This window comes from Sebastes umbrosus, chromosome 1 (assembly GCF_015220745.1).
Source record: "Sebastes umbrosus isolate fSebUmb1 chromosome 1, fSebUmb1.pri, whole genome shotgun sequence".
Classification (NCBI taxonomy): domain Eukaryota; kingdom Metazoa; phylum Chordata; class Actinopteri; order Perciformes; family Sebastidae; genus Sebastes; species Sebastes umbrosus.
In genome coordinates this window covers 11,707,029-11,730,738 of record NC_051269.1, presented here as the reverse complement: position 1 = coordinate 11,730,738, position 23,710 = coordinate 11,707,029, and the positions used below count along the sequence as shown (strand labels likewise).

Genomic DNA, 23,710 nt, shown 5'->3' with positions numbered 1-23,710 from the left:
CATGATGTGTTACAGTTACGAGCATCAATTTCCCTTTTTTTCTCCCTGTGGAGAGTCCACAGCTGCTCAGAGGAAAGGGCAGAAAAATCTGAAAATCTTGCAGAGAGATAAGACAGACGTGTTTTTAAGGCGCTCTGCAGACAGATCATCCACTAACACAGAGTTTCTAAACCTATTTTGGCTGTTTTTATTATCCCTGCAGCCATAAAAGTGTGGATTTATGCCCTCCTGTTATCATCAAAACAAACGCCACTCATCCCTGTCGCCCTTGTCATCTCTCTCTCCTCTCGCGTCCAGGAAGACTATGAGATCTGGGATGCCCGAGGTGTTTCTTGGTGGGGATCTGAACCCTGGCCTGGTGTCAGATTGAAATGGCACGGCGCCCAGGCTCATTATCAGCCTGATTAACCACACTAATTAGCTGATAATAAAAAGGAAGAGTGGGTTTGGCTGATGCTCGTATAGACTCCCAGTTGCTCAGGTGGCTGCTGCTGCTGCCCAGGACAAGATGGGAGTAAACAACTTTAGTGGATCGAACCCAGAATAGAGCGTGCATTTAACAGCGTTAAAGATCCCCTTTGTTGCTCACATGCAGCAACATTTAAATGATTGAAGATTTAATGTCGCAGAAATGTTTCTAAGTGAAGGAGCTTGCAGTCATTTAACAACAACAACAACAATGTGACTGATGGAGTGCAACACGGCGGGGAGTTGAGGTTTGCAACTGAGTTAATAATTTATTCATAGATTTTATTTAGCAGAGAGGATGTTTCCTCTCATGTAGTCATTGTGTGAAGTGCTGCATAATTGATTTCCACCATATCTTGAATCTTGATGTTCGGGGTCACGGACATTGAGAAGTTCAATTCTTTAAGGTTTATAATTGGAGTAAATATTCAGGTGAAAAATCTACTTAAAATAACCAAATATATTGTTCTTTTTAGGGTCATTCTTTATATTTTATACCTACAATATTGTCATAATCTGCCCTTCCCTCAGGTTATGCTTTGTTGTTTTACTCATTCATGTTTTGTGTTTCCTGTTTTGTTTTGTTACTCACCCGTTCTCATTCCCAGGACGTCAAATAGGCAACTGGCGCTCTGTCACGGCCATCAGCGTTCGATACCGATGCAGAAGGCAATCCTTTAGCGTCGCATGAGACGGCTTTCCATCAACTACGTTGGAAACCCATCCAACAGTAAACGCTCAGAGGAAGTGCTGCGGTGACGTAGTTACCTCTGTTCGTGTCCCGTGTGTTACGTTTCACTTTCATGTTACAATCAGCTGTTCGTTCGTGTCCCGTGTTCACGTCATATTTTCATTGTACAAACGTAGTAGTTTTAAACCCAACCAGTGGTTTTGTTGCCTAAACCTGAGCAAGTGTTTTTGTTTAATTCACGACATTAAGCACATGCGACTGAAAAGTGTCAGTATGTGATGAGTTGGGATGAGAATGTGTTGGTTTTCCCGCCCTGATTAGGTTCACCTGTCCCTCGTTAGCTCTGTACTCACCTGTTCCCACCTCCCCATTAGCCTCATTATTTATACTAACCCGGTTCCTTTCTTTTTTGATGGTTCATTCGTCGTTGCTATATGGAGTTTTGTTTTCCTGTTATCTGCCTTAGTAGCTTGTATCAACGTTCCAGCTTTGGTTAGTGTTTTGTTTCTTCCAGTGTTCAGTGTTCCTGGTGTTTTTGGACTCTCAGCTGTAAGTCATCTTTTCATTAACTCATTGAAACGCTCCCTGCTGCCTCCTCATCACTTTATCTAAACTAGGGCTGTCAATCAATTAAAATATTTAATTGCGATTAATCGCAAATTAATCGCACATTTTTTATCTCTTCAAAATGTACCTTAAAGGAAGATTTGTCAAGTATGTAATACTCTTATCAACATGGGAGTGGCAAATATGCTTGCTTTATGCAAATGTATGTTTATATTTATTATTGGAAATTAACAACACAAAACAATGACAAATATTGTCCAGAAACCCTCACAGGTACTGCATTTAGTATAAAAAATATACTCAAATCATAACATGTCAAACTGCAGCCCAACAGGCAACAACAGCTGTCAGTGTGCTGACTTGACTATGACTTGCCCCAAACTGCATGTGATTATCATAAAGTGGGCATGTCTGTAAAGGGGAGACTCGTGGGTACCCATAGAACCCATTTACATTCACATATATTGAGGTCAGAGGTCAAGGGACCCCTTTGAAAATGGCCATGACAGTTTTTCCTCACCAAAATGTAGCTTAAGTTTGGAGCGTTATTTAACCTCTTTCGTGACAAGCTATTATGACATGGTTGGAACAAATGGATTCCTTAGGTTTTCTAGTTTCATGTTGTACCAGTATTCACTCTAGCACACACATCATTTATTTAATTTCTTAGACTGTTATCCATATTATTACGACAGGCATGAAGACCAATGTCATCATAATAATTTAGCCCGCTACAACCTCCGAAAGATCGATTGCGTCAGTGCCTTAAAGAAATTAGTGCCGTTAAAACAAATTTGCGTTAACGCATTATTATCGCGTTTGCTTTGACAGTCTAAACCTTTAATTCCCTGAACTGTGACAAATATCTTAAATACATCAATCAAAAACATACATCTGACAATTTTGCAATCTTGGGGACAAGCCCTGTTTTGCCTAAAAAGGATAAGAACTTTGATTATTAGGCTACTGTAATCCTGCAGCTGACAAAAGGTCCCAAAATAAATTGAAATACTCCGCCAAAGCTTTAGCGATATAGGTTTTGAATATAGTGTGAATCATATTCCTCTCTCTTCATGATGTGGACTCATTCATCTTCTAAGGTAAGGCGGCATATTGTCTCACACGTGAGCACTGTCTGGTCAAGGTCTATGATGTTATTCCTGCAGGGAAGTAAAGCGATGTACCTCTCTTACTCACATGAATCAGAAAAGGCCAAGAGAGAGCATGTAATCAAGCATAACGGTGTTAGGTCATCTTTCTGTCCCTCTGAATTATGAAGACACTCTGCAAGCATGGAGTGCAAACAGGAGACCCATGTGACTACTGCAGAGAGCCATAAACTAAAATAAAAAGTCAGATTTATGCTTCTGAAAGCTGCCTTATCTTTGTCCCAGTCTGCAGGAGATAACCGGTTCTGACTAACATATTTATACTAATTTCATTCACAGTAAATGAACATCAGTGCTTTCAAAGGGCTGGTCGCCGTGGTGTTTTTTCTTCCCCTCTCTCCTTTTCAGAGCGATGCTGTGCTGGTAAGATTTTTCTCCCATTTCCAGGAGTCACAACCTTTTGCTTTCTGCCAGCTGTGTTTGGGGCTTTCTGCTCGGTGTTGCAGCATTGTCAGCTAATGTGTTGCTTGTTTCATTTTGTCATGATCATTACTGAACTTCAAACAAGCTGCTGGCTGGTAAACATCAAATCTGTACTTTGCTGCGGTTTCCAGTGTGGATATTGCAGAGTGCAGACATTATCCTCTGTTTCTTTTGCAAGAATAAGTCTGATTATGTTTAAGTAGGGAACTTCAAATTCGATTATTGGAGATTTATTTGCCCTAAGGCAGCGTATGTTTGTTCTCACACAGCCCATAAACAAACACTGGACTGTCTCTGTGTGATTAGTGGATCTGAAAAACAAGCTTGAAAGCTTTTTAATTAGGCTATTGTTGATGAATGCTACTGTACGTATTTGATGGAGAAGGCTGCTCAACTTGGCTAAAAGCCTGTGGCAGAAAACCTAATGTGTGCTTGGAAAATGAAGAGAAGGATGTTGTTGTTGGATGACAGGTTATATATTTTGGTAAAAAAAAAAAAAAAACGTGTCATAACTAAAAAATGACATCAAATTACAGGTTACGCAACACGGACCAAATGGTTCTTTTGATTCCAATCGGAGACCTAGATACGAAAGTGTTTTTATTCGTAGCCAGATTAACTATTCAGCATTTAACTTACAGTTTTTCATTTCTACTCTTTTTGCTTTTGCCTGAAATCACTATTTTTTTAGCTTGACAATAGTAGTAATCACTGCTTTACATTCTCCTCTCCCTGTTAATTATGTCTGGGATTAGACCAGCAGTCAGCACGAGATTAACCAGCCCAGAATATTTGGGTTTTTAATTGCAAAGCTGTCTTCGAGCGAGAAGCTCATTTATTGTGATGAGGTGATACTATCTTCCATCTGTCCTTTCTTGCAAACACTAACAATGTTCTAGTCTTGCTTATATAAGGCTGCTTTGCTGGGTGAAATAGAGGCATTGATTGTTGTTTGACACACAGGTGGCTGCTGAGACAGTCCGTCTGTCTGACACGTCGGAGTTAGTCGTCCTTACACGCTCCCCGTCAGCTCGGTGGCGTTCTGTTAGATTCATAGTCGTCCCTCAGCCCCGAAACAAAGGCTGTGATAAACTGGTATGTTCTTCCTCTGTTGATTTACTGCATGTGTTTAATCGGCCTCAGAGAAGCACACGGGTCATTAAGCACAGCAATGACATAAAAGCCCCAATGTGAGGTCTCGCTGCTGACTAACTCCGAGGAACCGGACCTGAAGCAAACCTCATGGTCTCTGTCCTCGTCTCATCAATCAGCCTCCATTAGATCACCGTTTCCAGGTTGTGATGTGTTGAAATACGGGCAACCGCAGCAGACCGTGAGGGTCACTGTGGACATTTTCACAATGTCACTCTCACTCCTGCTCAAACCCGAGCGTGGCCGAGCATAATTCTCTGTAACAAGTTAAAAACAGGCCATTTAAAGAGAGACTTATCTACTTATGCAGGGCCTTTTATAGGGAAATGTTAAAGCTGCAGTAGGCAGAATGTTTTTGACATCATTGGGGAAAAAAAACATAATAACCTATCAGCATATTGTAATTCAAGAGTTCTGAGAGATAACTAGACTTCTGCACCTCCTCATGGCTCTGTTTTCAGGCTTAAGAAAATCTACTTTGGCCAAACAGGTCCACACAGGTCATTTCAGAGAGAGAGCGTTCCTATTTGCTGTTCATTCAACGGAGGCAAATATCAGATATGAATCAATATTCTGTTACTGTAATGCCTATTTCTCTCCTCCAAATGAAAAAGTTTGCTCCGGCTGGTGGGCGGTGTTTGGTATTTCCTCAACTGTTCTCAACATGGCTGCTGGGTCACTAACTTTCTCATTTTACAGCTAAACAGTACACTACAAGATGTTTCTGAAAACATTTGAGGAGAGAAATAGGCATTACAGTAACAGAATATTGATTAATATTTGATCAGCGCTGCCTAGTTTGACCATTTCATCGGAGTTCGCGAGTGATTGACAGCTGCTCGGAGACGGCAGGCTCCAGCTCGGCTCTGATTAGTTGTTTTCCTCCGGTCTGTGAAATCTTACAGATGCCACCGGAGGACACAGAGGCACATGATTTTTTTCAGATTACCTGTCTCATGCACTACTGTCAGGATATAGTGACTGTTTTATAAAAATAACCTTTTTTAAATCATATTTTCTCCATTTCTACCCACTGCTGCTTTAAGTTTGTGTTAGTGTCAGTGTTTCTTTCAGTGCATGTTTGTTATATGCATATGTGTTGTAGCTTACTAGGCCTACTCAATTAACTTGGTGTTTTTGCAACAAAATAGAAAAGCACATTGTAGATGGAACATACTGCTGTGTAAAAAAGGCTGCTCTCCATTTGTGGATATTATCTGTAGCGTCCCAGAGACACTAACAAGATTTTTTTTTCTGAAATTATTTTGTAAAAACTACTCAGAAATAATCTGAAAATAATAACAAAAGGGGGAGCGATGAGAGCAGCATAATATATATTTCAGCACGACTATAATAACTCTTGAAAAAAAAATGTGCATGAACCCCAAATCAGTCTTTGACTTCAGTAACACTTTGAATGCCAAACCTTTATTTGAAATGGAGTATTGCTACATCGTGGTTTTGCTTATTTTACTGAAGTGATGGATCTGAATGCTTCTTCCTCTGTTTTTCAAGCTTGTGACGGAGTTGCTCTTAATCCAAACAACATTCTATTACCTCCGCATGCATCTGTCTCTTTGGTCACTGAAAGGTGACATCAACCCCCCCGGATGGGTTCTTTTACTCTCCACCTGTCCCTCAGGTTGTAGCAGCTAGGACAGCACGGTGGCAGGTCTAATCCTCCTTATCTTAATGGCATCCACCTCTATCACTAGAGTGGTGGGGACAATCGACCCTTTCCCTTTCTTTATCAGCGAAAACCACTTCCCTCACCAATCCTGTTGGTCACCCCCCTCCGTCAGACCCCCCTCCCTCTCCATCAGACTCTTTCTCTCTTGATATTACCTCATCTCGTTGTGCTTTGTCACTGTCTCACCTAACTAGTATTTATTTGGAGATGCCTGGTTCCAGGAAAATATAAAGAGCTTGTTGGGAGACGTGGCTGCTGTTGAAAAGGACTAATGGACCGTGTTTTTCCACTGAACCACAATCTCACACACACATGCACAAACACAGGGTGGATGTGCACCTTGGCTCCGGGTTATTATCCTTTTGCCTCTTCATATTCCCACTGCGACATCGGCCGCTCTGCAACCGGGGAGGCAACAGAGACACTTCAGATGAGATAAAAAAGCAGAGATAGCTGCAAGCAGCTGACCATGTGGTTATACCAAGTTTTCTTTTCTAAGCCCTCACACAGCGCGGTCTGCATAACCACTAACTCTGGTTTCACCGAACAATTGCTCAACTCAAGAGAAGTGTAGAAATTGTGTTTTCACAGGCATACTGCACTTTTCAAAGTCAACATGTACAATGAGACTCTGTGTACTCAGAGGAATCTCAACCGTTGCTTAACCGGAGGTCAAATAAACCTGCCTGAATACAATTTCACTGATTTATCTTATAATTCTCAGAATGTCTTTGTCTTTGTCCTCCACTGGAAACTGGTGAAATATTCCATTGTCTAATGGAAAAACCTCAGGATCCAAAAACATTGTGTCATGGCTGTTAAAATAACTACTGATGATTGAGATATGATTTGATACAAATCCCAAATGTTACTCAACTCTTCAGGAGATCATTTGGTGTCCAGTTCCGTGCAGTGTTTTAGTGTTTTTCTGTGTGTAATTTAGTGTCATGAGGAAGCTAAATAGTCTTTTTTAAAAGAAAATCTTTGGGTGCATTCAGGGCAAACAACTTTTATTCAAGCAGCGCTCTTATTTACACTTTACTAAATGAATTGCCACTTAAAAATGTTGTAAATGAAGCTCATTGATTTACAGTGAACAGTCAGACAAGACTTTTCAAACTCACCTGCAGACTGACAAAACAACATTTCAACTGACGGCATGAACATCATTTCCTATTGAACACCATTCATCACTAACGGTTTATTCAAATCATAATAAATTACTCCAATATCAGACATTTAGAAAACTTCTCTCACTGGAATATACTACTATACTATACTGAGAACAACCATGGTCATGTGAATATCTGAGATCTGAGAATCTCACCTATGTTTTCCAACACATTCTCATGCCAACTTGTCACATACCAACGCTTTGTCACGGCCACTTGGTGTCACTTTAGGATTAGACAACAAAACCACCATAGTTAGGTTTAGGAAAGAACAACACGATTGGGTTTAAAACTACTATGTTTGTACAGGGAAAAAGACGCTGAACGTTGTAAACATGGGACATGATCAAACAGCTGATTGTAACGTGATACACGGGACACAAACAGCGGTCTCCTGGATGAAAGCCTTGTGTTTGTTGTCTTCTGCCAGTCTGTCTGAACTCTTCTCACTTGTTTTGAAGTGGTTGGGTTTCAGTTAGAAAAAGGTGAAGTCAAGCAAATCTGATGGCAGCTGTGGAGTTGCACAGTTCTGATGAAGCAGATTAGATTTGTGATTAAAGCCTAAGTAGGCGAGATTGGACAGGTAACCTGAAAAAAATCATGTGCCTCTGTGTCCTCCGGTGCTCCTAACGGCATCTGCAAGATTTCACAGACAGGAGGAAAACAAGCAGTAAGAGCTGATCTGAGATCTACTGTCAAGCCGGCTGTCAATCACTCTGAACTCCGACCAAACGGTCAAACTAGGCAGCGCCGATCAAATATGAATCAATATTATGTTACTGTAATGACTATTTCTCTCCTCAAATGTTTTCAGAATCATCTTGTAGTGTATTGTTCAGCTGTAAAATTAGAAAGTTTGTGACGCTGCCGCCATTGTGAAATCTGGTGAAGGAATGCCAAGTTCCAGTCACATGACCGGAGCACAGCCAATAGGAACACTCTCTCTCTCTTTGAAATGACCTGTGATTGGCCAAAGTCTCCCGTCACGGGCTAGCTTTTGTAAAGCCTGAAAACAGAGCCATGTTGAGGTGCAGAAGTCTAGTCTCTCAGAACACTTGTATTACAATATGCTGAACGGTTATTATGGAATTTTTGCCCAAATGATGCCAAAAATATACTGCCTACTGCCACTTTAAGGGATAAAGTAATAATTTCCTAATAAAAATACACATGAATTTTTTTCCCCTGAACTTTAACTTTGATTGTTGCTTATTTAGTTAGAGGGAAATACTTAGTGAGTTCAACTGTTAAAAAAAAGGCCTAATTATTTCAAAGAAAGAGTTTTATTTAAGGCAATATGATGTGTAAATTACTTTCCTTCTTCATGGGTGTAGATGATTATGGTTCGTTCTAGTAATATTTAAGCCATTGTTCTTCTAAATGGCTGCGGATGTTAAAATAAAATGTGATTAAAGAAAGTTGGGATTAATCAGTCGGTACATTGTGCTGTCAGACTGCATGTAGATTTGAAAAGTCAGCTGTAGGTCTACCTAAACTACAGATCAAGCATACTTTCTCTATTTAACAATTTTTTCAAATGAGGATGCAGTTCGCCTCCTAAATGTACAATACAATACAATATCATTACACTGAACAAGACAGGTCACAAATCAGGACATGAGGACAAAAGACATGTCCCTCCTCAATATATCAAGACAAAAAATAATCATCAATGTGATTCATTTTTCAATTATTTTTGGCACCTTTCTCCAAAACACATCTTTTCGTTTCCTCAAAATATTTTTTCTAAGGTGATGGTTTGTTGTTAATCAGAAATATGAGCTTTTTCTTGTGTTTTTGTTGTTGATGTGTCCGTTATGTGTGCCTAATGAACGATGAAGCGTTCTGGCGGCAGGCAGTAATTGCTTGGAGCCCAACAGTGGGGGTGTAATTAGAGAGACAGGGAGGAGTATATGACTTCATGACTGCCACCGTTTAATGATAATGGGGTGCAACTCCACACTACTGTGGTCAACTAATCATACCGGACTGGCCTGGACGGCTCTCAATGCAAACGAGCCGTGACTGGAATACTGAACAGCAGCTCGCCCACGCGGTTCCACGCCATTCGCTCCACGGGGGACCAGGCATATGATTATGGCTGTGACCCTGCACCACCTGCAACACTGTCATTAGTGCCACCACGGATGGACAGGTTTAATGTAAATAAACTAATGTCATCAGGCCACCCAGCAGAGGCTGAATACGTTCTACTGTTGACATTTTTACAAGCACAGGTTGTCCTCTGAGAGTGATACAGTGGAGAGAATCAACATGTTGATCCTTCAACTATCAGCCAACATATAACCTACCTACCAACAAATAACTACTGTACAAGGGAAATCAGCAAGAAATTATGGCTACGTTCCAAATCCAATACTTTTACTTTTTACTTTTAGTACATACTGCAGCTGCCCTTACAAAGTACGTACTGCTGCATGCAGTATACATACAATTGGGACGGCTCTACCGTCGGTGGTTCGATCCTTGGCTGCTCCAGGTCACATTTCGATGTGTCCTTGAGCAAGACACTTAACCCCAAATTGCTCCCGAAGGCTGATGTGGCAGTGTGTGAATGAGTATTTAGATTAGATCCTGATGGGCAAAGTTGGCACCTTAGCAGCGTCTGCTATCAGTGTATGAATGTGTGTGTGAATGGGTGAATGCTGACATGTAGTGTAAAGCGCTTTGAGTGGTCGGAAGACTAAAAAAGCGCTGTATAAATGCAAGTCCATTTACCATTTACTCATACTGTATATCCGCATTCATTAATATTTATATATCTGCATTTGACATACTATGTATTAGGACATACCAAATATTTTTTTCTGGCATACTAAATAGTATGGTAGTATATGGTAAAATGGGGTGTAGCAAATGGGGTGAGCAAAATATCAAGAGCTCCCAATATAATGTAGTCCAATTCAACCTCCACAATAAACATATAGTTAGACTAGAGACCATCTTGCAATGGGATCACACCAGTCGCCCCCCTTGCTCAGACCATGCCCATCTTAAAACTCAACCTTCATTTTGATCTCAACTACACACCTGTAAAGTTTCATGATTGCATCTTACACTGTTATGGCGCTATCACAGTGACAAAATGTTTCCACAGACATATAAACACCTGACAAAGTACTCAAAACCTCCTCTGTGGTAGTTCCCCGCTACAGTAGGTGTATCCGGGACCACATTTGACCATGATGACTCACACACAGACTCACAATGTGAAAACAGTAACCACATGCTGTCACTGCTGATAATTAACACCTCTCTGACGGTGTCAATCAAAACTGAACATTATAATCTTTGTATCGGTGAAGTTTATGGCTGAGCTTTCGTATTATTATTATTAGATTTTTACACTGAGTGTAAAATTCAAAAGGCTACTCTGATAAAAGTTAAAATATAATTTCAATGCCTCTGTCTATGACCTGCTGTCATTTAAAGGTTTGTGCATGTAGGGGAACGGTCCTCATCTGACATTTCAAGATGTTCAAGTTTGAGTTCCTTCTCACATGACATTTGTCCTCCCTCCCGATGAGGACGACGTCAGACCCTGAAGTGGATTTTAGTTGCTTTCTGGCAATGTGCAGGCACAGTTGCAATTGGCTCCTGATATGGTGCAAAAGTGGATAATATAGAGTTTGTTGTTATTGCTGTATCTCTGAGTAAATATGATTTTAGATACTTGTTCTCACAATTTTAACCTTAACTGATCATGAAATGAGTGAGCTTGAATTATGAAGATATGGCGTACAGGTTGTTGTTGTAAACCTTGCTGACATCTACTCGTACTTTTATGTTACTCCTGGGCTCATTATTTTGTCCTGGCACATCTTGTAGATGTCCATGTAGGAGTTTCCTCTTTGAATCTCTTGGCCTGAAGTTTATTCCTTCTTTCTACCTAATATGGTTTTCTATTTTGCCCCTGTTCTCGCTGCAGCTGTAGTGGTACTGTTTAGGCTCAACTAGGCTTTGAAGGCTTGTTATGTCTTCAACACACTATCTTGATCTTTGGTTTTAATGTAAATTACAGTATTTAGACATTTTTCTTCAGTTATATTTAGTTAGGCTCAGTTTCTGTCAAATTCTTTGAAAGATGCCTTATGAAGGGCTTTATGAAGTAATTTGACCTGACAATAGAAATAAACAACGTGATTTTGTGGATAGACTCTTATTGGTAACAGTGGCATTCCTTAACCGATAGTAGTAATTGACATTTAATCAAGATATACTAAGTACGATTTTGAGGTACTTAATCCTCTCGACTCCACTACATTTCAGAGGAAAATATTGTTCCCTACTATTTACTCCACTGTTTTTCCTTAACAGCTGTATTTTACTCTGCAGATTCAGATGCCACAACAAAATGTATGATCTTCTGATATACTATGTTTATGTTTTCTATGTATATCTGACAACTTTGTTTGAATGCAGGACTTTACGTACAGTATTTAAGGATATAAGGCCGTCAATATACTAGCCTATATTTTTGTTATTGTCAACAAATCCAATTAAAAGACCAAAACCAACATTGGTTTGGTCCTTGTCCCTGTCTGTGGCACTCAGTCCCAATGCCCATTGGATCCTACTGAAACGTAAATCTCATTGCCACGTTTTTAATGGGTTTTTTTAAAATGTATTTATTAGTTTATTTGACAGGGACAATGCATAGGGATTCTTACACTTAATTAAAGTGCAACCGATGCAAGGTATATAGGACTTCTAGCCATAGCTAATTTGCAGACCTTGTCCCTGGTCAGGCTTTTAAGAAAAAGAAAATACATTTTAAAAAATCGTACATCGTACATTACAATCAATTTACATATGTACTGTATGTTCCCAATCAATAATCAGTGATCACAGGTTTGGTTTAGTTTCAGCCAGTGTTTCACCTTTTCATGAACAACTAAACTATATCAGGCTTTGGCCTCACAGGCAATACTTCAATTCAATGTTGGGATTTGAAGACAATAAGGAAAATATAGGCTAGCACACTCATGGTTGAAGAAATATCACAATGTAAATCATACTCCATTAAAGCATGTTATTAACTAATGTGCTTCAAGATTCAAGCTCTTAATTGTCATGGTCTAGTACAACGAAATTAGATTGTTACAATCCCATAGGTGCTAAAAAAGATAATACAATAAAAAAAGAGATAGTGTAATATAAAATATAATACAATATAAAATATAAAAATACAATATGTATATTGATGAGATGACAGTTTTGCCAGATTACAGTTTTGCCAGATTACAGTTTTGCCAGATTATTGCACAAAGTCCCCATCAGATAATCATATAATTATTGCACAGAGTGATCAGCATGTTATTGCACATATTCGTTAAAGTAGATTTACAGTATTTACATTGCAAAAGTGACCAATGTGTTATTGCACATTTACATTGCACGTGTTCAATATCAGGCTTTGGCCTCACAGGCAATACTTCAATTCAATGTTGGGATTTGAAGACAATAAGGTAAATGTAGGCTAGCACACTTATGGTTGAAGAAATACCACAATCATACTCCATTAAAGCATGTTATTAACTAATGTGCATTATGTGTATTAGCCTGCTGACCAGCATCACCTCTGTCCAGAGTCACTAGTTAAGTAAACAGCTCCCCCTGTTGGTCAACACCATGTGCTGCAGGTTAAATGTGTGTCTGGCCCTTTAAGAGAAAACCTCGGACGTTTGCAAGGCATGCTGGTTAGACGGCTCTCAGCCAATCAGATCATTGTTGCTAGCTCGTTGTCATGGAGATGTAGCCTAGCTGCAGGAGGAGTCTGGTTTAAATCACACAAGAGAAGCAGGAAGCTGTCCCTGTCTGTCCCTGTCTGTCCCTGTTTGTCCCTGTAGAGACATAAATATATATATACATTTAAATAAACATGTCTGTGGACCGACTGGACGTTTTACGGGAGCGGAACAAAGAGCTGCTGAACCAGCTGAAGCAGAAGAAGAGAGAGGAAGAGGAGCGACAGGACGGCTGCAGGCAGAGCCGCAAGAGGGAGAGAGAGGACGAGGACCAGGCTGAGGAGAGGACAACAGAGAGGACAGAGATGCTCACCCTGAGCGACGGGGACAGAGGTCCTGCCCGGTTCGCCCGCTCCAAACCCTCCGTGAGATTTGCAGGTAATTAAACTGTTTGTTTACATGAAGCTAAAGACACCAGAGACATTTATATGAGGTAGCTAAAGGTAGCTAAAGGTAGCTAAAGGTAGCTAAAGGTAGCTGAGTAAGCCTACCTTACAACACTGGTGTTTCGTCCAAGATGTCCTCATTTGTATTATTTTTAAATCTCTGCACTACATTCTGTAACTAGGTAAAACTATTTTGGCATGCTTGAGCTTGACCCAGACACTTCACTTCACTTCACTTCACTTCACTTCACTTCACTTCACTTCACTTCACTTCACTTCACTTCACATCACATTAGGCAAGGTAAGGCAGCTTTATTTGTAGAGCACATTTCAGCAACAGGGCAATTCAAAGTGCTTTACATTAACATTCAAGAACATTAAGACAAAGTGCAAAAGAACATTAAGACATAATTAAAACAGTTATAAAACATTAAAGATTAGAAAATAAAAACAAGCTAAAAATAAAAGCTAGGATAGAAGCTAAAATAGAGTACAACACACAAGAGTAGAAGCTCTAGTGCAGTATAAGATCATTATCTGGGTTAATAAAAGGCATCAGCAAACAGGAAAGTTTAAAGCTTTGATTTAAAAGAACTCAGAGTTGGAGTTGGTCCTGCAGGTTTCTGGGAGCTTGTTCCAGATATTTGGTGCATAAAAACTGAACGCTGCTTCTTCTGCATGTTTAGTTGTGACTCTGGGGACACTAAGCAGACCTGATCCAGATGACCTGAGAGGTCTGGATGGTTCAGAACACAGCAGAAGATCAGACATGTATTTTGGCCTTAAACCATTTAGTGCTTTGTAAACCAGCAGCAGTATTTAGAAATCAATTCTCTGAGAGACAGGGAGCCAGTGTAGAGACCTCAGAACTGGACTGATATGATCCACTTTCTTGGTCTTAGTGAGGACTCTAGCAGCAGCAGCGTCCTGAATCAGCTGCAGCTGTCTGATCCATTTTTTAGGAAGACCAGTAAAGACGCCGTTACAGTAGTCAAGTCAGCTGAAGATAAATGCATGGACTAGTTTTTCCAAATCCTGCTGAGACATCAGTCCTCTAATTCTTGCTATATTCTTCAGGTGATAGAAGGCTGTCTTTGTAATTGTCTTAATATGGCTGTTAAAGCTCAGGTCAGAGTCCATGACTACACCAAGATTTCTGGCTTGCTCCGAGCTTTTTAACATTACAGATTGTAGCCGAGCACTAACTTTTAATCTTTCCTTTTTGGCTCCAAAAACTACGACCTCAGTTTTGTCTTTGTTCAGCTAAAGAAAATTCTGGCACATCCAATTATTGACTTGTTCAATGCACTCACTCAGTGCATTAAACTCAAAGCGTAGAGATATTTTGGCAACGTTTTGTTTAACCCAAGTGCCATACCCAAGTTTAACTCCCTAAAATGTATTTTAAAAACTACTAAACAAATAGCTAAATGTAATTCATTGTAAAGTACTTTGTAAGCGGTAACTAGTTAACTCAAGGTACATTTACAGCTTTTTCCTGTCAGCTGTATCTCAGCGGATGGAGTAATGCTTAACATTGGAGATAGCACAGATGTAAAGTATACAACTTTTTTGGACACATATTAACCCTCATCTTACCAACTGGGGGTCCCTGCAGACCCCAGAGGTATACTACTGTTTGTCATATCTCACAGGTGATTTATTCTATCATTCAAACTTTTCATGACTTTGTAAATCAGTTTGTTCCTAATGACTTCATATCATTGTTTTCTTTTTAATTAGTGCTTTTTAAAAAAGACCAAGGAAGGTCCTGGGGGACCCCAATCCAAAGCACACAATTGCAGCCTATGCAATTTTAATAGGTAAAATAGAATAGATAGATATTGTAGATAGATGTTTGCCGTGGGTCCTAATTTAAAGCATCACACACTATCATGGGGGGTAGGGGTAGTCTGTCAGTCATTTTGAAGGAGTCCCACACAGATGCAGCAAACACAGATTTCTTGATGTGCCGTGTCTACTTTCATGTTACACAAAATGGAAATTAACTATAACCTTCCTAAAGTAATAATCAGTAATCATTTTTTCATATGACATTAATTACATAACTAATACTGTTTTGAGAAGAAATAAGTTAACATTTTGCTGTGATGGTTGTTACTTACAGCAGTTTATTGTTGGGGTCCTTGTATGTTAAATGGGTTGGTAGGATGAGGGTTAAGGTGGTGAATGCTGTTGAAAGGTCTGGAAAAAGCTTTTTTTGTCAAACTACTTGACATAATAATGTACTACACTACTAATATGTGATTTTTATATTTTTTATTTTTAATGATATTTCTTGTACTTTGACCTTTTTTACTGTCTTTTCATGTTGCATATTAAGTTTTGGTTGCTTTGTGTTGCTTATCACGTTAAATTTCACTGCAAGTCTGTCGTGTGCATGTGACAAATAAAAAAAGCATTGATGGAGAAATCTGTTCCTGTGTGTCTCCATCAGATACATGTACAGGCATCCAGAGCACATCTTCAACACCGTCTTTGACCTGCAAGCACAGAGGAGGGACTGCTGAACGTACAACACCATCAGACCTGTTCAAAGACAGCAGCAGATATCCTCTTGTCCACAGCAGGATCCAGGATATGAGGCCAGCCACCACCAAGTCCTTTCTAGTAAATCACAGCAAAGAACAGGTAAGAAAAAAAGAACAGAGGACAGTCTACTCAAGTTTGTCTCTGTTTTCTAAAACTAGCTGTACGATGTTAAGTAGATCATCAGCACGACCCGGACTATGTTCCCTAAATCTCAGTTATCTCCTAAAGTAAGCAGCATCGTCAAAACTGGTTGGCTTAAAGGAATAATTCATCCCAAACTGAAAAAGGTACTCACCCCCATGTCGCTGGAAACTCACAGGACCTGGCTGTGAGATGGTTTCTATAGCTCAGTCTTCGTCATGTTTTACACCTTGAAGGAAGAATAAAATGTTCAGCAGTTGTCTCGGAACAACTTTTTCAACATAATTCAGTTTATTTGAAACCAAACATTTGCACTGTGGGTTCAAAAGTCCAATATTATTGTTATATCCTATATTTTCTGCTCTAGTCACTCCCACGGACTACAGTAGTCATTTGTTAAAGCATGGTTGAGCTGCTCAGAAAAAAATAATGATATTCTGAAGCTTTTTTTTTTTTCAAGCTGTTAACCTACGACCCTTTAAATTTGGGAGAAGGCACAGGTGGAACAACAAGGCCAACACTCATGCAATGTTACGCTGTGTGTTGGTTTTACAGTAGGATGAATTATTTCTTTTAACAGCAGATTTGCTGAAAAGAATTGAAGTAGAACATGCTGACCACTAATACGCTGCACCACTTGTTTGATTTTTGCAGAGGGAGGCACGGAGTCGAGTCACATTTCAGTCTGATGAATGCGAAGAGACATCTGCCTCAGACAGGCATCATTTGCATCCTTTACTCGGGTATGACTGGATAGCAGGTACGCCTTATTGCTCTCTCTGTCTGCATGCCTCTTTCTTATTGACATACAATCATCTAACAGAGCCCTAACAGGTGATATTTTTTACCCTCCAAGGAGTCCTGGATGCTGAAGACTCCTTGATAGAGCGCTCTGACGAGTTCTTCAATGACCTGCGCACGTTTCGATCGCTCAATAAAGATGAGTGTGTCCACGGCCCACAAGCGGAGTGAGTGCTTCACCTTTGATTGCGCTTGCAGCTGATTGTGTATGTCAGGTTTACCTGTGATAGATGATGGCTTCATGAAATGACTATTAATTTGCTTTCCTCATAGACTTCCTAAGGAGAACCGTTCAGTCCTGCCGCTGCTATCTGACAAGGACGGTCCAGAGGCTAACAAGGATACTCATCAATGTAAGAGGGGTTATTTGTTTGAATAGCTTAGTCTCCTTTGTCTTTTCATGATGGCTGAAATATTTCTCATCTCTGCTTGCTCACCTTTTTGTTCAGGTACGTTCTCTTACAGGATTAACAGCAGACTGTTCCCCGTCCCACTTCACTCTCAGGAGTGCTGCCCGGTGTGCAAAGAGCACAAATCCTCCCGGCCTCACACTATTGCTGAACCGGCTCTCATCAGGTAATGATCATGTGAACTTTAACCGCCTTTTATGACCACAACAGAGCACTCATTCTTCGAACCCATCAGCTATCAGTCGGGCAAGCGGATATATTTCAATCAGGAGAGACTCCCATTTCGATTGAACAACCATTTATTATATGGTGCATGATAAGATGAAGAGTGCAAAGTCTTTGGCGATCAGACGCCATCGTGACGTAGTATACTAAAGGGAGTAGTGACGCCATGGTGAGATTAGGAATATTCCCCTCGGAGTATAGACACTGATGGTGACGGTGGTGAAGGGCGTTGCTGAAGATCCAATGAAGGGATGTGGAGCAGGACTGGGCACTGAATATGATGAGGACTGGAGGTGATGGGGTGGAGGCAGGTTGCATCGGTTTGTACTGCAATGACAACTGACAGCAGCAGAGAGGAGAACAGTTTTAAAATTTGATAGCAACGATATGATTGGCTCAGGGAGATTGTAGCAGAATCAACTAAGAGTGAAACGCCCGTAGTCAGCTGATGGAGCAACTTGAGATGCGAGACTGGAGTTGAGAGACGACGTGTACGACCGGATTGTTTCACAAGTAGCCAGTTTACAAGCTAATTTTAAACCAATAAAAAGCGTAATCATCGTCAGACGATAGCCGGCGGGTTTCCAGATTGCATTTCAGCCAATGCGTTCTGCCTCTTTTGCTCTCCACATGGACTGTTTACCTGCATTCAACCAAAGCCTGCTCAAATGTGATTGGTCAATACTACTCTGACTACAAACGGAAACCAGAATGTTTTCGATACCAAAATCCCGTTGCCTACAGATTCTAAATTTGATTGCAGAATCTGTTTCTTGAGATTACAGAGCACTTAACCCTTGGGTGCAGCTGAGACCTTTTTTTATACTGTGTTATTTTCCTTGTCGTTTATGTATTACAGTCTGAAATAAGTCTTGTTCCTGGCTTTACTTTAGGGCTGTAACTAACCATACGAGTCACCTTTTCCCTTTTTGAGGATTTATTATCAGCCATTGTATAACACTTTGAAAACATCAAAAATCCTGAGTGATTGATGAGGATAAATCGTGAGTCTGTGGCCTAAAATTTGTCTATTTGTGGGTCATGAAAATGTTTAACAATCCCTGCAGAAAGAGGTTGGGTAGGACTTTAAAATCAATGCAAAGCCTTTTACAAATTTTTTTTTCCTTCATGTTTTTGTCAAGTTTAAGTTATATATAATATATATATATAGAGCATATCTTTTGTCTCATGAGTTTTATTTTTGTTTTATTTGTAAGGGTCAGCATCCCTCGCTCCACCCTCTTGCCACCTCACAAGTACAAAGCTCATCGGCGATGCAGTTTTGACCCCTCTGATAGTTTGGGGTTACCATCGGTGAGTAAGGGACCCCGCTGCATGACAAGTTATGACTTCTAAGCTGTGCCACTTCCCCTCTGAGATCTTTACATATTGTGTAAACCTATATGTTTAGTTAATCAGTGCACTAAAGTCATTTTTCATCTTCCATGTAAATCCCTGGTCTTGTCCAGCACTGTCTGTCAGGCTGGTCGAACACAGGTCAGAGCACACTGCCGCCGCCCAGCAGCCTCGATCTGCGGAGCAGTCTGAATATGAAGAGCTCCACCGAATCACAGAACCAGGAACTGGAGGTGACGCACTGCAGGCTTCCTAACGTATCTCCAACTAAAATATTCTAGACCTTTTTCACAGACATTTAGATTCGTCATTGTAGGAAAAGCACATGTTAAAGTAATAATATTAAGGATGGCTCAGTTCCATAAAGTGTCCCAATAAGTATTATTGAACAATGTCAACGAAAAAGATCAATGTTGAATCTTGTGAGGACAAAACACGCCACAATTCTCACATGGTGATTTTAATATTTTTCAGGATCTCGCTGCAGCCAGAGTGTCTGGTAAAATCTCTGACCAGATCTCAGATGTGTCTCGCTTGGCTCGTCACAACTTCCAACACTTCTCTTCCAAAAGAAAACTAGGAAGCACATTTTACCCTTTGCACTGACAAACAATCAAAGTCTATTTTGAAGTGATGATTGCAGTTCCTGAGCCATATAACGCCACCCAAAATGATTTCCTTTTATATGCTCGTGTTTTAAGTCTCTGTATTGTATTTTAATTTTGTAAATGGAAATTGTCAAGAATGTAATGACTTAGAGAATTAAATGCCACATGTTATGTTATATAAATAATGTGATTAATAACATGCCAGCTTAATGAAATGGGAATAGTTTACATGACAGAGAAGCATATTTCATGTTGCATTTTATTTGTTCTGATCTGAAAAAAAGTTAGGATAGATTTAGACTCCACATGTGACTGTCAGCAGCCTCACAGACGTGAAGCAAGACCTCATAACGTTACGCCACACTGGAGACTCTTTTAGAATCACATAGCGAAGTTTAAATTTGAGTTTGCTTTGTGAATTTCACAACCTTAAGGAAGTCATTTTGAATCACCTCGGCTGTCCTCGTCAGCTGTTTGCTTTGGCTCTTAGGTTCACGCATACTTCTGTTTTTAACTTCCTTTAACACTTTTGACTGTGGGACAGAAAACCGTGTAGAAACACTGAGGCTCTACAGTACAGAGGGTTCACAGGAAACCACAACCACCTATACTTAATGTCAAAGCAAGCAATCCCAGCCATAACACCTCAGTGTTTCCACATAGTGTCTTGCACGCTAACATATTTGAATAAATTAGATAGTTTAAACAAAACGTGTCAGGACACATTCAATGAAATCAACCAAAAACACCAATGGAATGAACTCAAAGTAAAGGTTGTGTTGATTCAAGTTCAACTGGAATATATTTATGATTTCCTCCTGTTGAGTGTTGAAGCTGCAATACTTTGATGTTGTAGCACAAACAGCTTGTTCAAAGCAAAGCGTCAGCCGTGTGCCGTTATCTGGGAGGCAGACTGTTGATCGTCATCTTAGAACTGGGAGGCCGTGACATGAGAGCGGAGCTTTGTGTGAGATGAAGCTTTGATTTTTACCGCAAGCAGTTGTGAAGGGAAATTATATCATCATATCTTCAAATCCTCATATGGCATGCATGTTTTTTTTTTATGCTCTGCTGCTCATTTACTTTAGACAGCTATTATGAGCTGCAGCAACGCTAGTTGACTTGAAACTACAACATCCTACTTAGGTCATAGATCAATAATCCAACACTTCAGATGTTGAAGTAGGGCTTACATGAACTTTTCAGACAGCAATGGTATTTTGAAGAAAGGTACCAGATGATTGGTATTTATCAAAGGGAGATTAAACAGGTGATTTACTTCATTGGTAAATAAATGAGTCTTTTTCATGTTTTAGCCCACTTCTTTCAAATCATGAATACTAACAACCCCTTTTCAAAGCATGCTGTACTATTTTACATTAAAATGTTTCTACCTTCAGGCAGCCACTGGTTTCCTTTTCACACAGCATAGAAATTAACAGGATCTGAAACTTGCTTACTTGAGATCAATAAGATCCATCAATCACTGCGAACATTGTGCCTGCTCAGTACAGATATCATCGGAGTGATGTGAAAAATCTGCACTACATCACCACAAATTTCAGGATGTGACTTCAGCAAAAAAAAAAAAAAAATGCAGATACACCTAATATAGGCCTATGGCTGCATGTTGCAAAATTACTTCATTACTCCACCACGAAAGATTCATCACTTGACACTGTGTCTCAATCCCTCAACCATAAAATATGCAGGTTTGTGACGTGAATGAAATGGAACGGAGGAGGGAGAACGTGGCATCCAGTGGCTGAATGTTATCAATGTTATCAATAGTACCTTTAACTGTTATACTGTACTTTTGGGGATTAGTCAGCAGTAGCATACAGTATACAAGATCGGTGCACCAAAACCCACAAGTAGGTCAAACATGAAACTAAATAAATAAAAGGTTTCACTTCTGCTGGTCACGTTTTATGCTTTATCCAGTTAAACACTGAAAGTATGACATTCAAAAAACTCCTCAGAATTACATGATGAAAGTAATTTATTATAAACAAAACATAACAAGACCACAATGGACAACAGGGCTGTTCCTGGTGTGCTTGAGTACCAGAGAAATGCTGAGGATGTGGGAGGGGAAACTTTATTATGAAATGTCAACGTCTCGCACAGGAACAAACAGAGTGAGGCATAGGGGCATTAAACCAGGCACGCCTAAAGCACTGCGGCTGAATTATGAGAAGACAGGTTTTGACTACAGTAAAGCAGTCAGTAGTGGGGGTAGAGTACAGTAAAGTAAACCTTTTTGCCTTTGACATGTGTTCAAAGGGAGGTCAAAGAGTTAAGATTCAGTGCCTTGCTCAGTGACACTTCAGCAATGCCAAATACAGAGAACTTAGAGGAACAGTGTTTTCAAGGGATTAGCAGAAATGTAATACAATATCCATAACTACGTTTTCATTAGTGTATAATCACCTGAAACTAAGAATCGTTGTGTTTTTGTTAGCTAAGAATGAGCCCTTCATATCTACATAGGGAGCGGATCCTCTTCATGGAGTCCGCCATGTTTCTACAGTAGCCCAGAACGGACAAACCAAACAGTGGCTCTTGAGAGAGCTTTTCACGTTTTTATGTTACCTGAAGGCCACCGTAGTTGTACAACATGATTGTGAAACTGTGGCAACGTGAGATGCAGTGCGCAAAACCGTGGTACAACCAGCCGCCGTCTGAGTTCTGTTGCTCCTAAAGTAGTGTTATTATGGTAAGGATGACCTTTGAGCGAGGCGAACGGCGTTACCACGGTTTTGCACTCAGTGGTTAACATTACCTCAGTCTTAGAAAGGAAGGAGTGAGTGGAGGGGTACTCAGTTGGTTGCAATCTGCAACCACACCATTAAATGTCGCCAAATCCTACACACTGGACCTTTAACCTGGGCTGCTGGTTGAAAGATGATTTCTGTAATCATGCATGTAGAATGAAGATACCTTTATTATATAACTATTAACTACAATATCAGGCCACAGCTTAGAAACCCAGCAGCACAGATTCTTAAGAACACTTTGTGAATTATATTGATATTGTGAATAAAATTCTGCCATAACTAAAACAACTGCTATTACAGTTGATGCTGCACACCGAGCTGGGCTTTGTAGAACTGAACTCCATCTCATAAACAAGGAGAGAAAATCTAAGCAAGTCCACTTCCTGTTTTGGTCGTGACTTGATTTTCTTTGGCAAAAAGTCTCATAACTCATTTCCCGCCGATTCATACTAATGGCATGAATCACACTGGGAGCAGCATAGAGAGTTAACTCCTTTTCACACAGTTTCGTTTTTCTGCAACCTTCATACTATTCAAGTAAATTTCTGAATGATGGCATGAGATAACAACTTGTCATGTAAGGGCTTCTTAATTCCAGTAGTGGGACCAGGTCATTGGCCTTGGATTAAAAGGATTTCTGTATACTATAGGTTTTGCAATACCGACTCACCAAAAGTTGGACCTTCCAGATAGAAATCCTTTTAAAAAATGCTTTAATGTTCAAAAAACACTTTACTGTTCTAATAAACCCTCTGTTTGCGTTTCCTGTCCCGTAACTATTGTTACGGAAGAAAAGGCGTTTCAGGAGCAGTGTTTCTGTGGCAGAGAGTAACTCCCTTATGTGAAGACTTTGTAACTCTGCTGACCTTATATATGCACAAATAACTATATAACACACTAAAGGAAAGGGTAAAAGCACACAAGCATAATAGGACCACTTTAACTATTTAATTATGTAACTAGTAAATGTAGGTGTATCCTGTTAAAGCGGGTGAATACTTGTGCAAACAGGTAATTAATTAAAATCCCTTTGTGGAGATTGGATTTTTCAAAAAAAGTCACATTAAATCTGCTTTGATTCATGTTGTAAAACAATAAAATTAACATAAAATGAAAACTTCCAAGAGTGTGAAGACCTTTTATATATTTTTTTCCTATAATTAGCTGCAGGGCAAGAAAAATATGAATTAATTGTATTTTTATGTTGTGTATACACAATAGTGTACCTGTGTCAATTGTGTGAAGTGTGTTAGTACAGTATCTTGTTTAACCTCATCTAAACCCTGCCTAACCTCATAATGCTGCTTCACAGAGAATGTAGGTTAGAGCCTGCCTGCTGGTTTCCTTCCT

The 23,710-nt window shown here is 39.9% G+C and overlaps 1 protein-coding gene across 2 annotated transcripts; it reads left to right on the top strand.

The window, feature by feature from the left end:
* The first annotated feature begins 1,627 nt into the window (after positions 1-1,627).
* On the top strand, positions 1,628-20,888 carry LOC119497500 (migration and invasion inhibitory protein). Of its 2 annotated transcripts, XM_037785682.1 has the most exons (10): positions 1,628-1,708; positions 13,203-13,478; positions 15,945-16,138; positions 16,835-16,940; positions 17,037-17,148; positions 17,255-17,334; positions 17,431-17,557; positions 18,834-18,930; positions 19,086-19,205; positions 19,447-20,888. In XM_037785682.1, the coding sequence occupies exons 2-10, from the start codon at positions 13,235-13,237 to the stop codon at positions 19,576-19,578; spliced, it is 1,212 nt and encodes a 403-aa protein (XP_037641610.1). In that variant the 5' UTR covers positions 1,628-1,708; positions 13,203-13,234; the 3' UTR covers positions 19,579-20,888. The 2 variants fall into 2 exon arrangements, with proteins under 2 accessions (XP_037641610.1, XP_037641602.1); XM_037785674.1 differs by lacking the exon at positions 1,628-1,708 and having other exon boundaries at positions 13,109-13,478.
* The last annotated feature ends 2,822 nt before the right edge of the window (positions 20,889-23,710 follow it).

Excerpts from the sequence above, each read along its gene's own strand:
- LOC119497500 (XM_037785682.1), top strand. The coding sequence starts at position 13,235 with ATGTCTGTGGACCGACTGGACGTTTTACGGGAGCGGAACAAAGAGCTG. Across the intron at positions 17,149-17,254 it reads GTCCACGGCCCACAAGCGGA|ACTTCCTAAGGAGAACCGTT; the intron begins GTGAGTGCTTCA and ends CTTTCCTCATAG. Across the intron at positions 17,558-18,833 it reads GCTGAACCGGCTCTCATCAG|GGTCAGCATCCCTCGCTCCA; the intron begins GTAATGATCATG and ends TTTATTTGTAAG.